The sequence below is a fragment of the Lepidochelys kempii genome, chromosome 3 (genome assembly GCF_965140285.1).
Source record: "Lepidochelys kempii isolate rLepKem1 chromosome 3, rLepKem1.hap1, whole genome shotgun sequence".
NCBI lineage: Eukaryota > Metazoa > Chordata > Testudines > Cheloniidae > Lepidochelys > Lepidochelys kempii.
In genome coordinates this window covers 121103984-121121764 of record NC_136382.1, presented here as the reverse complement: position 1 = coordinate 121121764, position 17781 = coordinate 121103984, and the positions used below count along the sequence as shown (strand labels likewise).

General features: G+C 45.2%; 1 protein-coding gene and 1 long non-coding RNA gene across 6 annotated transcripts in view; one reads left to right on the top strand and one right to left on the bottom strand.

Annotated features, from left to right (window-relative positions):
- The window catches only part of TMEM181 (transmembrane protein 181), a 59722-nt gene that overhangs the window by 37962 nt on the left and 3979 nt on the right, over positions 1-17781 (bottom strand). Inside the window, exons 1-3 of one of the 5 annotated variants that reach the window (XM_073337804.2) lie at positions 10104-10253; positions 6264-6608; positions 2473-2576 (exon numbers count right to left, since the gene is read on the bottom strand). In XM_073337804.2, coding sequence (XP_073193905.1) covers positions 2473-2566 — 94 coding nt within the window. In that variant the 5' untranslated portion in view covers positions 2567-2576; positions 6264-6608; positions 10104-10253. Of the gene's footprint in view, positions 1-2472; positions 2577-6263; positions 6609-8415; positions 8655-10103; positions 10254-10902; positions 10951-17781 lie in introns of those variants that run through there. The other 4 variants (XM_073337805.2, XM_073337801.2, XM_073337803.2 and 1 more) reach the window with 4 other exon arrangements.
- LOC140909152 (uncharacterized) overlaps positions 10271-17781 on the top strand; it is an 82672-nt gene continuing 75161 nt past the window's right edge. The window contains exon 1 of the long non-coding RNA XR_012158102.2: positions 10271-10531. This is a non-coding gene — a long non-coding RNA (uncharacterized LOC140909152). The remainder of the gene's footprint in view (positions 10532-17781) is intronic.

Below are 17781 nucleotides of genomic sequence, written 5' to 3'. Positions count from 1 at the left end.
GTGATGGAAGGGAGGAGGGGAGGGTGGTTAGCTTACAGGGAAGTAGAGTGAACCAAGGGGTGGGGGGTTTCATCAAGGAGAAACAAACAGAACTTTCACACCATAGGCTGGCCAGTCACGAAACTGGTTTTCAAAGCTTCTCTGATGCGCACCGCACCCTCCTGTGCTCTTCTAACCACCCTGGTGTCTGGCTGTGCGTAACCAGCGGCCAGGCAATTTGCCTCAACCTCCCACCCCGCCATAAACATCTCCCCCTTACTCTCACAGATATTATGGAGCGCACAGCAAGCAGTAATAACAGTGGGAATATTGGTTTCGCTGAGGTCTAAGCGAGTCAGTAAACTGCACCAGCGCACTTTTAAATGTCCAAATGCACATTCTACCACCATTCTGCACTTGCTCAGCCTGTAGTTGAACAGCTCCTGACTACTGTCCAGGCTGCCTGTGTATGGCTTCATGAGCCATGGCATTAAGGGGTAGGCTGGGTCCCCAAGGATAACTATAGGCATTTCAACATCCCCAACAGTTATTTTCTGGTCTGGGAATAAAGTCCCTTCCTGCAGCTTTTGAAACAGACCAGAGTTCCTGAAGATGCGAACGTCATGTACCTTTCCTGGCCATCCCACGCTGATGTTGATGAAACGTCCCTTGTGATCCACCAGTGCTTGCAGCACTATTGAAAAGTACCCCTTGCGGTTTATGTACTCGCCGGCTTGGTGCTCCGGTGCCAAGATAGGGATATGGGTTCCGTCTATGGCCCCACCACAGTTAGGGAATCCCATTGCAGCAAAGCCATCCACTATGACCTGCACATTTCCCATGGTCACTACCCTTGATAGCAGCAGCTCAGTGATTGCGTTGGCTACTTGCATCACAGCAGCTCCTACAGTAGATTTGCCCACACCAAATTGATTCCCGACTCACTGGTAGCTGTCTGGCATTGCAAGCTTCCACAGGGCTATTGCCACTCGCTTCTCAACTGTGAGGGCTGCTCTCATCTTGGTATTCTTGTGCCTCAGGGCAGGGGAAAGCAAGTCACAAAGTTCCACAAAAGTGCCCTTACGCATGCAAAAGTTTTGCAGCCACTGGGAATCGTCCCAGACCTGCAACACTATGTGGTCCCACCAGCCTGTGCTTGTTTCCCAAGCCCAGAATTGGCAGTTCCACCGCATGAACCTGCCCCATTAGCACCATGATGCCCACATTGCCAGGGCCCGTGCTTTGAGAGAAGTCTGTGTCCATGTCCTCATCACTCTCATCACCGGGCTGACGTCACCTACTCACCAAGTTTCGCTTTGCCAGGTTCTGGTGCTGCATATACTGCTAGATAATGCGTGTGGTGTTTAATGTGCTCCTAATTGCCAAAGTGATCTGAGCAGGCTCCATGCTTGCCGTGGTATGGCGTCTGCACAGAAAAAAGGCGCAGAACGATTGTCTGCCATTGCTCTGACGGAGGGAGGGGTGACTGACGACATGGCTTACAGGGTTGGCTTACAGGGAATTAAAATCAACAAAGGGGGTGGCTTTGCGAGAAACAGAATGGCCCCCTCAAGGATAGAACTCAAAACCTCAAGGATAGAACTCAAAATTGGGTTTAGCAGGCCGTTGATTTCACGGAGGGAGGGAGTAGAAAATGAATACAAAACAAATCTGGTCTATTTCCTGTTTTGATCCACTTCATCTATCTTTATACATCTTGCTGGCAGCAGATTGTGTAGTATGACCGCTAGCTATCGTCATCTCCTGGGTGATCAGCAGAAGACAGTGCAGTATGACTGCTGGCCATCATCTTCTGCTGGCTGCAGATTAAAAGACAGTGCACTGCCGGTAGGACTGAACCGCCATGAAACAAAACTTAAAAGGGAAATGACTTGGCTGAATCACTCCCATGTTTGCCCAGGTGCCCCTGACCTCATCGAGGTCAGTTAAAAGAGCACCCTGGACTACGTCGACAATGGCTACCAATCATACTGCACTGTCTGCTGTAAACTGTTGCTGTGTAGCAATGCAGTACGGCATCTGCCAGCACCCAGGAGACATATGGTGACGGTTAGCTAAGCGGGCTCCATGCTTGCTGTAGTATGGCATCTGCACAGGTAACTCAAGAAAAAAGGCGCAAAACTATTGTCTGCCCTTGCTTTCATGGAGGGAGGGAGGGAGGGAAGGGGGACCTGACGATACCCTTAGATACATCAATCTTCCATTTAGCTAATCTTAAATGTACCATTTGTTTACTTAGCATCTACTTTGGTAAACAAAGAAACCGTATAACTAAGCAAGGAAATTATTCAATACATATGTAAGAAAAAACCTGTAAACACCAGATGCAGACTTGCAGCTAAGTACACCTCCGGAGATCTCAAGGCACTAGCCTCATTAACACTGGAGCAAATCTGTGGAGAACATGTTATTTACACAAGTTAAGGTATGGAAACAGCCAAAGCTTTTAAAAAAAGACAGTAATAATCTTACCTGCAATTCCTATGAACACTGTCAAACCAAAACAAATGAAGAATACAACAAAGACCAGGACAAAGTGTCGTTTGGACAGTGTATACAATCGCATTGGTGCTAACCTGCAGGAAGCAAAAGAAAGCCCAGAATTAGCACTCAGTAATGGAACTTGTAAAAGAGACTGCATCGGCCAGCCCACAAAAATAAAAAAAATTAAAACAATTTCTGTGGCAATGTGGAATACCAAGAAGACTCCATCAATGATGCACTTTTACAGAGCAAGCATAACAGTTTCCTTCCAGCCACGCACATTCAGTGTCTCCAACTCTCATGATTTTTTTTCTAAGTGGTTAGAGGTTGAAAATACTGCACACTAAAGAACGTGAAGTTCTTCTTGTTCTAGTACTTTAAACTGCAGCAGTTACCATTCCTTTCATGCCAAAGCATTTTCTGCTATCCTAGGATCTAAGCGTGGGAAAGAGTCTCCTCCTTAACTCCTCCCAGATAGAAAAAAGTTCTATATTTGAGCTCAACTATCTGATATACAGACGCACACAGGGTATTGTGAGGGTGCCATATTTCTAACCATAAGAGCGAAAGCTGATGCTGATGCCCTGTGTTGCTTAACTGAGATACATATATATAGCCAGCTTTCCACCCATTTTGTATAAATATGGTCCTGGAACTTCATGTAATTAAATACAGTATCTGCATTCCAATTGGAATTGCAAGAGTTAAGACATCTTTTCCAGCAAGTGCTTTGTGGACCAATGGTAGTCCACAGAACACAGTTTGAGAGCCTCTGCCTTAATGCATTTTTATACTGTATTCCTCATGATTAAAGTGCCTTAATATTCTTAAAATTTATTAAGCCCAAATCTGTGATCTATGTTTCCTTGACATGATCACTTACATGCAATTTTGATTCAAATGGTATCTTCTTAGCATATTGGATCAAAATGTAGAAGTAATTGCCAGATACTGTATTTAATTAAAGGCATCTTTCTGAGGTGTGACATTTTAAACAGCTGAAACTTATATGCTCATTTTAGTTCACTCAAGGGGAAAGCCAAGCATTAGTCAGATTTAGAACAAAGATGTAGGTGTAAGGAGGGATGCAAATGAGTCACTGTTCACACGGCAAGTTTGCACAAACTGGCTGTATGGGATTCTTGTGGTAGCACCTTGCACTGGCAGTCCATTGCACTGGCAGTCCAAGGCCCGTTAAGCATGTCTGTCTCTCCTGTTGCTGTGCAAAAGGTCTATAAAACAGGAGAAACTGACTGACTATACAGGGAAAAGAGTGAAACTAACTATCCATAGGAAGTTCTCCAATGCGCAAATAGAAGTACATAGGAAAAATATTTCTCTGACCTTTCAGATACATAAATCTTCACTTGCAACAGCAGGCACAAGTTTCTTAGAGAAGTGTGGTTTTTAAATTGACAATGTCCCTTTAAGTTAGAACTGTTTAAGTTTCTCACCCTTGACTACACATTGTTTTTGCACTCATTTAAATTGACCAGTTTAGCTAAGTCAGTACAAATTTTTGTGTGGACACACTTATACTGGTTTAAAATGTTTATATGGGTGTATACTGCATTGGTCTGAATAGATGTGACACAATGTTGTGCTATTCATCATTTTCCAAGGGTTTTCAGTTCGATAAGTTGCCTGGAATTTCTTGCATAATTAGGAATGTCCTACATTGGATATTTCTTAGATTGTATTGGGAAAGAAATAAACATGCATCATAACAGGTAGCTACTTAGTCAGTTGCAGAGTATCCTGAAGCAGTTAATATCAGGATCAGATAAAACAATGTGTCATTTCTTCATATGCATACTTTTATCTCCTCATTTCAGCAGAGATTTCAAAGCATTTAACATGGACACAAAATGCAGCTAAAACTAACATTCTTCTGAGTATCCACAATCCTCACGTAAAGTAACAAGACCCCTCACTCACAATATTTATGGAGCTGGCTTGACAACTGCGGACATGTAGGTCCTTTATTTACTCATAGGACAGAGATAATGTGAGCAGCAGTGGTGCATGCTTCCCCACCCTGTGCTGCAGAAACCACTTCTACAAATGGAAGCTCAATTTTTATGTTCACTCATTATTAGATGATGTAATAGGTGTACAAAGTATTTTACAGCTGATTAAGACAACATGGGCTTTGCTGAGAAGAGAGGAACTTACAACAAAATGACAAAAGACTACTTGGGGAGAAAGAGGAACAGAGCAAATACTGGTTTCAGAGTAGCAGCCGTGTTAGCCTGTATTCGCAAAAAGAATACAGACTAACATCCGATGAAGTGAGCTGCAGCTCACGAAAGCTTATGCTCAAATAAATTTGTTAGTCTCTAAGGTGCCACAAGTACTCCTTTTCTTCTTAGAGCAAATAATGAGAGACATAGCAAATACTGAGATGGGGGATACTTCTCTTGGGGAGCACGGGGCATTAAACATACAGCGTGAGTGGTTTTCATATCTTTCACCAGTATGTTTATTTAAAATAATTTAAACTTCTGCTACTGGTGAGTTATCACTGAAAGGCTTTGAAAATAAACGTTCTGTATGTAAGGAAGGATTTCAGTGAAGTGAGGCTGGAACACAAGAAAGACTGTTCTAAGCAAAAGGGGCAGCATAGAAGAAGGCATGAAGATGAGAATGGAAAAAGGAAATAAAGGGAGCATGCAGATAGGGACTTATGTGAAAGGAGTGAGATGTGGAGAAAATGAGAGCAGAAAAAGCAAGCAGAAAAAAGTTATATAGCGCCTTGAATTCAGGATGAAGAAATGCGAGCAACGTACAGACTCCATCATAGGCCTCTGATAATACATCTAAAAAGAGCATCAAACTGTGAAGCAGAGGCCTACATTGCTGCCAGTTCTCATGATTTTAATCACAAGTCTCACAAAATTTTGTTTTTCTTTTAAGCTCCAGCTCCTGGGTCCTGAGACAAAAACAGAATGAAAGCTGAGATTTTAATGTAAACTAAATTTCTAGCCCTTGTGGTTACAGAGAAGAGTTTAAAAATGTGAAGCCCTAAGGATGCAAAACCAGAAGGCAACCAAACAATCCACCTTTTAAAAATCTCCGTATTTTTAAGCAGATGGAGTAGGTAATACTGCATCTGTTTATCACAAACTGAACAGGACAACTAATTTCACAGAGGCCACCAAACAGTTATAATGATAATCTCTTTCAAATCTGTCTCCTAGGCTGGGTCAGATTTGAAAGAGATGATCTGGAGGTGAGATGCTCTGTATTCCCATACTAATCCCGAGCTATTAAGTCTCCACACTGTCATGAACAAAGCTCGGAAACACCTGCTTTCGCAGCAATGGCAACGGAAATTGTTTAGGAGAGTACAGCTGTAGCCAGTATTTTAGATGCTGTCTAGATGCTTCATGAAGGGCAGACCACTGAACAAAACCCTGTCTCCCACCAGAAGGACAGAGATCTACCAAGTCCCATGAAAATGGTGATTCCCATCTTTCAGAGCAGCCAGGAACTTGAGTGTTCAAGTAACAATGACACACACAAAGGCCAAGCAAGGGAAGGGGAGCTCTATTTTTTAATCATACACCTCTCAGTCAAAGCCTATAAAGAAAGATGTTCCCACACCCTCAAGGCCCAGGGGCAGCACGCTGTAGGAAATACTAACTAAGGCATGCATGTCTATGCTGCCTTTCACCACAGCAGCAGCCAAGGAGGGCTAATACGAGATGCACACTTGGCTTTTTAGCAGAATGCTGAGCCTGGACCCAACTGCCCCCACCACCCACTTTGGTACTGGCCTTGGTTAGAAGCTGTTTCGTAAATTTGTTGACCACATACAGTGAGATACTCCGTGCTTTTCTATTCACATGTATCAGGTCCTCTTCCATTGTTTTTTTCTTGTCTCAGCTGGCAACATTATTCATCCATACACTTTAGAATTTCTCATTTGTCTAGACTCAGTCCACTTAATCTTTGGTACACAAAATATGAACTTTGGACTATCCATTTCAATCACTTTTTCCTTCCTTCCTTCCTTCCTTCAACAGTTTCAGTTCTCTCCAACTAAGAATAACCGGTCTTATTCCACAATCAGCTAATGGCTGTTTCATATACTAGAAGTATCACCATTGATTCTGAGCATGCTGCAAATAACAAAAACAGAATTTTACAGATGTGCAAAAACATGCAGGTGGATAAAGGATAATAAAAAAATCAAACAAGGATTGGCATCACACATTAAATGAGGACATCACAAAGGAGGAAACAGCTTTTGAAATGGTTGTATCTATCAGTGAAACGAAGTTCAAAAAAAAAGGCTGGGGAGGAGGAAAGGAAGTTATTAAAGTCTTGGTCATTAACAGAAACTATGGGTATGTCTTCACTAGTAATGTTATAACAAGGCTGTGTAGTCACGGCAGAGTGCTGCGAGAGCACTCTCCCAGCGCTGTTAAAAAAAAAAACAAAAAAAAAACAACCCCACCCCCACAAGGGGAGTAACCACTGGAACTGGGAGCAAAGCTCCCAGCGCTGGTGCACTGTCTACACTGCCACTTTACAGAGCTGAAACTTGCAATGCTCAGGGGGGTGTTTTTTCACACCCCTGAGCAAGAAAGTTGCAGCACTGTAAAGTGGCAGAGTACACAAGGCCTAAGTTAAACAGCTGGGGCTGAAAGAAGAACTAAGGCCAATCAAGAGTGGGAGTCAGAGTCAAATGAAGGAGAAGGACAAAAAGGAGCCTAGAAAAGTGATAAAGTTAGATTGAGGCAACAAGGTAAACATAAAAGTCAGTATAGAGGAGCTTAATACTTGCCTAAACTGCCCACCATGAAACTAGTAGTAGATTTGGTACTATCATCTTGGGAGAAAACATTACAAATGATCTTTCCCATTCCATGAGAGAGCAACTGTGATCTCACCCTATTCCTGCAGTAAAGTTTCTGTCAACGTCCACAACTCGAGTAGTCTGAGGAAGGGATTTTAATATAATGGTCCCGATATACTTCCAGCAGGCCAACCTATCCTTGTCATCTGGTCACTGACAGATACAAGACTATGCCAACTCTCCATCACATCTCCTTTTCTGTGTTACTCTACTTTAGCTTCTAGAATAGAGAGCAATTCTTACGGTTTGGCCAGTCAATAGAGGTTCTCTTAATATACTCAAATATTCCCAATAATTGATCTAAAAAATACAAAATTATCCAACTACGGCCAGTCACCAAGTCACTGAAAGTCTTGTCCCAAGTTGCAGATCTCAATGAAAAATCCTAGATACTGTAATATGGTGATAGTGAATTTGTGGATAATAATGCAGCAGGTTTTGTATACGAACGTGCAACTGTCAGCCAACTGGAGGGGAGGAGATTTGAAAAATTTTGCCAGTTACAGGGCTCAAAATTATACTTTTTCTGCATTGCCACAAAAGTCAGTATAATTTACTTTGGTTGCTTATTTTGTATATTCTGACCAGTGATTTAAATCATGATTTAAATCAAATCCACCCTGATAGTTACAGTCTACAATAATTTCTAGAACTTTAATTGGGTACAGGGTTCTTCACTTTTCCCCCTGAACCGTTATGTAGTTTCTCTGCACTGTTAAATTGACATATTCTAACCTAGAGGTGGCTGCACAAAAGTGGCAGGCAAAGTGACCCCTCTACACATTTATTGCTAAATCTATAAGAGACTTTAGAATGAAAGGTATTAAGTATATAAATGCAAAACAATAGCTCCCCACTTAAACATGTAATTTGAATATCTTTTCCAGAGAATAAATAATACAGAAGTCCTCTAGAAAAGGCAACAGTGAATCCTTGACTAGGCAAGTTAGCTTGGTCTGCAAGAGTATGTTCAAATACCTAACAAATTTTAGAGACATTTTCCTGTGCCACTGGATAAGTTAAAGACAAACGCACACATCAACATACAGTGGAGGGCACAGAAATACCGGTAGATCGTGATCAACTAGTCGATCCCGGAGCCTCTGCCAGTCGATCTCAATCTCTGGCCGCTAAAAGGTAGGCGGTGCAGCAGAGCTAAGGAAGGTTCCCCCCTGCCTGCCCTGGCCCCACACCACTTCCAAAAGCAGCTGGCATGTCTCTGCGGCCCCAGGGGGTGGGGGCAGTGGGTCTCTGCGCCCTGCCCGCGCCCGCAAATGCCGCCCCCGCAGCTCCCATTGGCCGCAGTTCCCAGCCAATGGGAGCTGTGGAGTCAGTGGCGGTGGGCAGATTTTTCACAACCCTGAGCAATAGTTATACCAATGTAAGTTTATAGCATAGACCTGGCCTGAAACACATAATGCAAAATCCTTCAAAGGAAAGAGACTTTCAACACTATGTTTATGATATACAACTGTCAAAATCAAGACCAGTCTCTAAATGAGTGAGTAATGCCAGGTTTGTATTAGAAGCCATATAATGTTGAGCAATTCATGATTGTGACATTCCAAGTTTGCCTAGAGTAGCAAACATTCTAGCCCTAATTCCCGAATAAAGTCTGCACACAGAAAACAGCATACGTAGGTAAACACAAAAATCAGAACTGCCCTAGAATTCAACAGCAAATTAAACTATATCTGCACATCTAATACATCTTCAAACACCATAGCAGGCCCTTCAACCAAAGCAGCCTTCCTAAGAGATCCGCATTCACCTGGGCAGTGTTTCTCAGCGACCAGTCCGTGGACCAGGGCCAGTCCCTGAGATCTCCCTGACACAGTGTAGGAAGGCAGCAAGCCAGTCCCTGGTATCAAAAAGGTTGAGAAACACTGACCTCGAGGATCAAGTTACTATTTAACTAGAAGTTAGGTTCAATGCCTGATCTGATTTAGATGATGTTTCCTATACCTTTCCCCTTCATTTCTATCTAAAAACAGCCCCACGCTAAAGGACACACATTCAAGGCTCTAGACACCTTTGAAATGCACGTAAAAACACAATGCTCGAGGGACTACAACTTAAATCGTCCAACACATCCGCTTTTTTCTTTCTCCCACCCCATCACACCTCCTCTCACTGCCAGTCAAGCTGGCCAACGGGACTTCAAACTTCTCCTCAACCACACACCCCCACTGAACAAGAGCCACCCCCCGCCCAAGCTCGGAACACCCGCTCGAGGGATGCGTGGGGACACACATCCCGGAGGGTGCTCGCACTGGGGCAGGCAATGCGCCAAAGCTGCCTTTCCAAGGCTACGCTCCTTGCCGACCCCACGCTCGGGTGACCTGGTTTCCCCGCGAGGTTCCCCCAGGAGCCAGCTGCGAGGCTGCGGAACGCTCTGCCGGGGCTCGCGTCTCACACCGGGCGCCGGCAGCAGGCGCTGGCTGGGGGCGGGGGGTCACAGAGCACAAGCCCAGAAGGGACGGCGGGGAACAGTTACGCTGGCTGCCCGAGGGCACAGGCCCTGCCCGAGTCCCCCACCCCCGTGTGTGTGTGAGCGGGGCGCTCTGCGCAGAGCCGGGAGCGCTGCCTAAGGGCGCAGCGAGGGGAGGAGAGTCGTTCACTGGGGGGGTGGGGGGGGCAACACCTGGACCCAGCGCCCAGGGTAAGGACCAGGCTGGGGGAGCGGGGAGAGGGACCGCCCCGCCTTGGACGCAGCGCGGAGGCCGAGACACCCGTCCCCGCGCCCCCCACTCACAGCTCCATCTCCGAGCCGCATGCGCACTAGTGGCGCCTCCTCCCGCAACAGAGTCGGAGGCGAGCCGCAGTCTCACATCCGACCGTGGCAAGATCAGCGGCAGCAGCAGCGCTTCCGCGTGCGTCAGCCAACCGCCGCGTCACGCCGGGATCTGTCACGTGACACCGAGACGCTTGCCCAACTCTTGTTCCTGGGGGCGGGGGGAAAGGTCCTCCGTGCGCACCTGCTCGGCGAGTGAGGCGCGAGCGGGCTACGGGGGGCGGACAGGGACACGAATCTACACTCCGATTACTTCACGACATCCATCTATACCCCCCCGCCCGGGACGCTGGCCTGGCCCGGCCCGCCCATGTCACCGGCAACCAGCGAGCGCCGCCCCATCACCTCAGCAGGGCCACGGGCGGTGTTGGCACCACTTGAACTAAAGGGTAGGAAACGGGATCGAGTTAACTCGGTGCCCCAGGGCGTGTGTGGACTCGGGTGACCAGATAAGACGTGTGAAAAATCAGGAACGGGGCGGGGGAAGATTTCCAACTTTCTAATCGCGGTGGCACAAACCGAACACCCCGCCCCTTCTCCATCCCCCCTGCCTCTGGCTCTCTCCCACCCCACTCACTCGCTCACTCATTTTCACCGGGCTGGGGCAGAGGGTTGGGGTGCAGGGGGGGGTGAGGGCTCCAGCTGGGTGCGGGTTCTGGGGTGGGGCCAGGGATGAGGGGTTCAGGGTGCGGAAGGGGGCTCAGGGCTGGGCTGGGGGAACAGGAGAGGGTTCAGGGAGAGGGCTCCAGGTGGCGCTTACCTCGGGGGGCTCCCCAGAAGCAGCGACATGTCCCTTGGCTCCTAGGTGTAGGGGCAGCCCCATGTGGTGCGCGCGGCCTCTGCCCGCAGGCACCACCCCTGCAACTCCCATTGCCTGCGGTTCCTGGCCAATGGGAGCTGCAAAGCCAGCGCTCAGTGCGTGGGCAGTGCGCAGAGGCCCCCTGGCTGTCCCTCTGCCTAGGAACGGAGTGACATGTTGCTGCTTCTGGGGAGCCGTGCGGAGTCAGGTAAGGAGCCTACAACAAGCCATGCCAACCGGACTTTTAACAGCCCAGTCAGCAGTGCTGACCGGAGCCACCAGTGTTCCTTTTCGACCGGGTATTCCGGTTGAAAACTGGACACCTGGCAGCCCTTGAGTGGGGATAATAGGTGCCTATATAAGACAAAGCCCCAAATATTGGGACTGTCCCTATAAAATTGGGACATTTGGTCACCTTAGTGTGGACGCAGCTCCACCCGCACCCAGGGGCTCCGGGCACAGAAGGGCGGGTCCCTGTTCACCCCCAACCACGTCCGTTGCTCCCCCACCCACTCCCCCACCATAGGCGTGTGCACAGCCGCCTCCTGGACATGGCTCTAGCCCCGTGCAGCACTGGGACTTGCGCTGCCCCACCCCCAGCTGCTGCGACTCGCGCCCTGGCCTCGGGGCCACACTCAGCCTTGGTACTGTGGTAGCAGCAGCACGACCCCAGGGCACGCGGCAGAACAGGGCTGCAGAGCAGGGGCACAGGGACAGGCCAGCATTGAAAGAAGAACCTGTGGGCTCAGCAGCAGCACACACAGCTCAACCCGTCCCAGGGAAGGTATCTCCACTGTCTATGTGCGCCTGGTACTTGGCATGGTGGTGAGGGTTCCATACATTAGCATCAATGATCAAGGGATACTCTCCTCTTCTAGCAGCTGTCAGGGGGCCAACAGCATCCCATCAGTAATGCTGACCTACCAGCAGGAGCAAGTGCTGGGCTTGTCTACACTTACAGCACTGCAGATTTTCCAATACGACCCCGAGCAACGTAGTTCTATGCTACAAACTTATGTTGGTATATCAGGGCCAAGCTTCAAACTGTAACTCCAGAACACAGCTGAGGGCAGACCTACACTTAAAGCTGCAGCAATGCAGCTGCGCAGCTTTAGCACAGATGCTACTATGCCCATGAGGGAGTTTCTCCCCTCAGCATAGTTGAGGAGAAGCGGTAGCTATGTTGGCAGGAGAAGCCCTCCCGTCATCCTAGTGCTGTCTACATCCGGGGTTAGATCAGTATAACTGCATGGCCTAGGGGTATGGATTTTTCACATCCCTGAGCTATGTAGTTATACTGATGTAAGTTTGTAGACCTGATCTGATCGTGATATCTATATATACTCAGCCCTGGTCTGCACTACAAACTTATGTCAGTATAATTACGTCGCTCAGGGGTGTGGAAAATCCACACCCTTGAGTGATCCAGTTATACCAGCCTAACTTCTGGTTTAGACAGCGCTATGTTGACAGGAAGGCTTCGCCCGTTGACATAGCTACGGCCTCTCGGGGAGGTGGAGTACCTACACCGACCGGAGAAGCTCTCCTGTCAACATAGGTAGCATCTTTGCAAAGCACTAGAGCGTGCATCTGTAGCACTGTAAGCATAGACAAGTCCTTAAGCATGTTAAGTAAACATAACCACAAGGAAAGCAAATAAACATTTGCAGTATAGGAGAAGGTGTGCTGGTCTGTTAGTTGACCTCCAAGATTTCCCCCTCTCAGCTCATGATCCTGTTTTAAACTGTTAACTGCACAGAGTAATGAAATTTTAGAATAAAACAATAGGGCTGTTTAAAGTACTAGCTCAAACAGAATTCTTAACAATCATTTCTATTTCCACATGTATGTTTCCAATTATCTCTGCTCCAATGTTATTTTTAAAATAGGTTAGAAGAGAATAGTTTAGCCATTATTAAATATGTAGGGCTTGACTCAGCATTGTGTTACTCCAGGTTCACCCCAGTGGAAATCCATTGATTTTTATGGAGTTACACCAGCTGACAACTGTAGCAATACAATGCTGTTTTAGATCTGTGGTATCTATACAAACACTAGAAAAGGTTTAGCTGTTTAAGAGCCTGATCTTGCCTCAGTGAAGTGAGTGGAAAGTCAATGGCCTTTGAGCTTAAGCCTCATGTCTCACAAGGCACCTGAGGCATGTCAGTAGTAATATCTAAGAGCACACTGCTTAGATGGTTTGTCAATGGCAGACCCAAGTAGAGGAGTGACATCAATGGGAATTGGATCAAGATCTGGCATACTGCACACTTTGATGTTATATAACTTACTTAAAACACCACATGCGTCTTTTTATCATACTCCCTACACTGCTATGCACATATGTTAGAAAGTTGCAAAAGCTGTTCTACAGGACAAAGAGCTTCTTGTAACCGCTCTAAATTCTGCTCCAGGAACTAGCTGCTGGAGACCCTGCAGAGTGATGCAAGCTGAGCCTACCACTTCTCCAGAATTAAGTGTGTCACATATATGACACTCTAAGCCTCCTCTAGCTTTTGAAATTGCTCCTGCATTTGGATCTGCCAGGAGCTAAGCCAGCAGATGGACCCCTTATGCTTACACCTTTCTGAAGCTACTTTGCTTCTTAAAAAAAATTCTTTATTGAAGCGAGTACCAAAGTAATATCAGGGATTCCTCCTATATCTGGCAGGAGTGATTTTACAGACTCAAGCCCCAATTCTGCAAATAATCATGTGCCTATTTCATTTATATGAGTAGTCCTGTTTCCCAGATGCACTAAACAGAACAACTGAGGATTGAGTCACTTGTGTTTAAGTGACATGAGACATTCCTTCCTCTCCAGGACCTTAACAGTACTCCAAGACCTTAAGGGTACATCTACACAGCAAGCAAAAACTCATGGCATCAAGTCTCAGAGCGCAGTCTACAGACTTGGGCTCACACTGTGGCACTAAAAATACCAGTGTAGACATTCAAGCTCTGGCTGAAGCTCAGGTTTTGAAGCCTAAGGAGAGGGGGTGAGCTTCAGAGCCTGAACTCCAGGCCGAGTCCAAACATCTGTACTGCTATTTTTAGTGCAGTAGCACCAGCCTGAGTCTGTAGACCAGGCTCTGAGTCTTGCTGTCGCGGGTTTCTGCTTGCCATGTAGATGTACCCTAACTGGCTAGCAAATTAAAGACTAGAAGTGAAATCCTGATCTAGTTGAAATCCATGGGAGTTTTGCCATTTAAGCAAATGTGGCCAGGAATGGAAGTTAAAACCATGTCTCCCATATGCCACTATAGAACACTAGGCAATGAGAGTTGCCCACGCACACCCCTTTTACAATAAGGCAACTGAGTGCAGGCTACATGAGAAAGTACATTAAATGCACTTGCTTTTCTACTGTAAAAATCTGTGTTTGAAACTGGCTTGGGCCACAAGTAAAATGAGTTTGATGATTTCATTCTGGTTGCCAGGGGACATTCTCCATATCACAAAATTACACAGCAATCTAACATCATAGGCTTTCTGTGTTCAGGAGAGGCACAGAACTGTAGTAACAGAGAGTCTTGAAGGTCAGGACAGAGATATATTGAACGAATCATGTGATACAGCCTTCATCAAACTTGCCCACACTTGGTATAGCCCAGATGAGATTCCTTAGACCTGGAAGGATAAGATTTACCTACCATCTTTTGAGTCAAAGTCTGTATGATCTTTATCTGCTGCTGCAAACTTGCTCTGAACACACCTGTAGAGTTTTGCTTATCAGCTTTCAGGTAGCATCTACTTATATTGCTGGTGAAAGTTAGGGATTAATGGCACGAGCTATTGTATTAAAATTAACCATATATTTAGAAAGCAAAAAGCCAGACAGGTGTTTTTGAGGTTGAATCAAACCTATTCATCTAAGGTATAAGGACTGACATCTTACATTTTGAGTCTGTGTGTGCTTAGTTCATGGAAACATCACTTCACCTTAGAGACAGCATCCTGTTTTCTGAATGAGTTTTGAATAGCACTTTCAATAGAAAGATAGTGTCAACATTGTTGTCACATTGGGACCAGCTTCAGTGTACAAGAGATAAAAATGTTTTTAATGTGCCATGTTACAGAGACTCTAGTCAGATTACAAGTAGTTGCAAATTAAAGCCTATCTAGTAAGCTATTGCTTTAAACACACTACTTAAAATATAACAATATTGCATATACTATTGCTTAATGAACAATCATTTGCACAAATGTCAATGCTTATCTGTTGAGTCTTCTGAGAGACTGGACAGCAAAGGCTGTCAAAGACCCACTGAGCAGGCAGAGAGGCATGGGGCTAGATAGTTTATCAAGTCCCTAAACTCACCCTATGTTTCATACTACTCTTTGGTTTTGATAATAGCAAGTATCTAGTAATATATTAATAAAATGTCAAGGTTGCTGCTAATTAAAGACATGAGAAACCTGCTGTCTATGCCAGGATAAAGTTCAAAGTACTCCCCAGCTTTGAAGTTTATCATCTACGTAGGATAGAGCCGTCTCAGGATGAACCCCGTGCATTACACCAAGAATTCATAGATGATTCAGGCAGTACAAGACAGTGTATGATAAAAGCTTATCACATCTTTTAAACAAGCCGAGTATTTCCTGCGCCAGTTTACTTACATGGTGTAGTGTTTATGTTATGGTCATCCTTTAACTTCACTTATCAGTGATAGTATTATATATTTTATTAAGTTGTCTGCCTGTGTGATTTTAAAATATTATTAGACACATGGGACCCAGTTCATCCCTACTGTAACTCCACTGAACTCCGTGGAAATATACCATGGATGAATTTGGCCAATTATGTAGATATTTGTACAGGCAATTAGAACTATATATTTATAGCATTGTTGATTATTTAGTTGTCTTCTGGTGCTGATATAGTTTTGAATACAATTAAAAGAAGTGATATCATTTTACCCAGAATAAGTATTTTGGAATACCAAATAAGTGAGGGAACACATTTGTGAATTTTAATGGACAAAAATAGATAGTCCAGGACACACAATAAGGATTTGAGGACTCAGAATGATCTAAGAGATTATTTCTGACCCAGAATAGGCCTTTGTTGGGATGGCACTGCTAAACAACACTTTGAAGCAACTACGTCAGGAATATGCAGGCTTGCAGCTCCCACCCCCTTTGAGGTTTTTCAACAAGTCCTTCTATCTTGGAGATGAGAAAGTGATGGAATAATATATCTACAATATCTGTGAGCATTTTTACCGTGTTGGGAAGAGAAGCTGCAGAGTCATACCTTTAATGATTCATGCACGTACACATTCAGTATCTCACAAACATTAATTGATTTATCCTTGCAATATCCCTGGGAGACAGGGAAATGTTACTGTCGTTTTATAGAAGGGAATAAGGCACAGACAGATTAAGTGACTTGCTCAAGGCCACACAAGAAGTATGTGGCATAGCTGGGAACCCAACCCACCCACCTTTACTTTGAAAAGTTCTAGCACCTTCACACTTTGGAATAGGGACTTGAAATTTGCCAGGGGGGAGCCTTTGTGTCATAGATGAGCCTAACCTTATTCTCAAAAACAGCCGAATCATTTTGACTGAGATTTTCCCAAATGGTTGAAATTTGGCAAGTTATAAGCAACTGAAAATAGGTTCTTACACTGGGAAGTGTTGCACAACCTTAACCAAATGCTGCTTTTAGTTATAGATCTGCTGTGACATCATGGAATTGCATAATTTGGCCACTACACTACCATTTGAAGGACTGTGTTCCTGCCATTTCCTCCAAACAGCCATGCAAGTTAACTTATAAATCCCCTTCCAAAATTTAGTCATGAAAGTTGAGATTTTCAAAACCTTCTAGGGGATTTAGCTGTTCAACACCCACTGAAATTAATAGAAGTTCTGTTGTGAGGCTAAATCTCCTAGTTTGCTTTGAACATACATACTGGTTGAGATTTTCTAAAAGGGCACAAATGTAGAGCCTCTACTAAATCTCCGTTGTATCACAGGAAGACTTAAAGCAACAGCAGAGGGTCCTCCTAGTATGGGAAATCTTCAACTACCAGCCCTACATCAGTTGCTCTGCTCCTGCCTCCCTACCTGGCATCAGAGGTATTCCAAGGTCAAGAAGGAGCATGCCAGGGTGGAAGGGAGAGTTGCTTCTTGAGAGCCATTATTCATTGGCATCAGTTAGAGCAACCCTAAAGCTGCTCTAACTTGTGTGGAGGCCAGTATGGCTCACATCAGTCTCCAAGATTAAGAAGGAAACATGATGGTAAGCCACCAATCTTTTCCCCCTTCCACCAGTGCACTGAGCATTCTGTGACAAACCTGGCCCTAAGTATACTAGATCTCTATAAATACCATGAGTGGTGATACCAATTATATTATTTACAATATTATTAGATATCACATACACAATGCTGTAAATTTACATGGTGCTTTACAAGCATATAGTAAAATGCATTGCTTGCCCTCAAGAGCTTCCAGTCTAGACACAACTGTAACTTCATTGCCCTGTGAGGTGGCTGATTGTTTTGTCTCCACCCCCAGGATGGTGCACGTGACTTAGGTCACACTGGTCAGTGACTCCATGGACTTGCATAATAAAAATACATATTATTTGGGCAAAACTAACTTGCCAGCATTTACATTCTTAGCCCAATGCAGCAGGATATAGAAACCTAGGCTTAAGACTTCTGAATTCTGCCCCTCCCCCATTAGTCTGGGGGGGCAAGAGTTTCATGAAAGTTCATTAAAAGAGCTGTATCTAAAGAAACTAAAAGAGAAAAAGCCTCATTCTCACCTTTCATCCAGACAATGACAAATCCTGTAAACGTCAGGGGCCAGACCCACAGCTAGTGT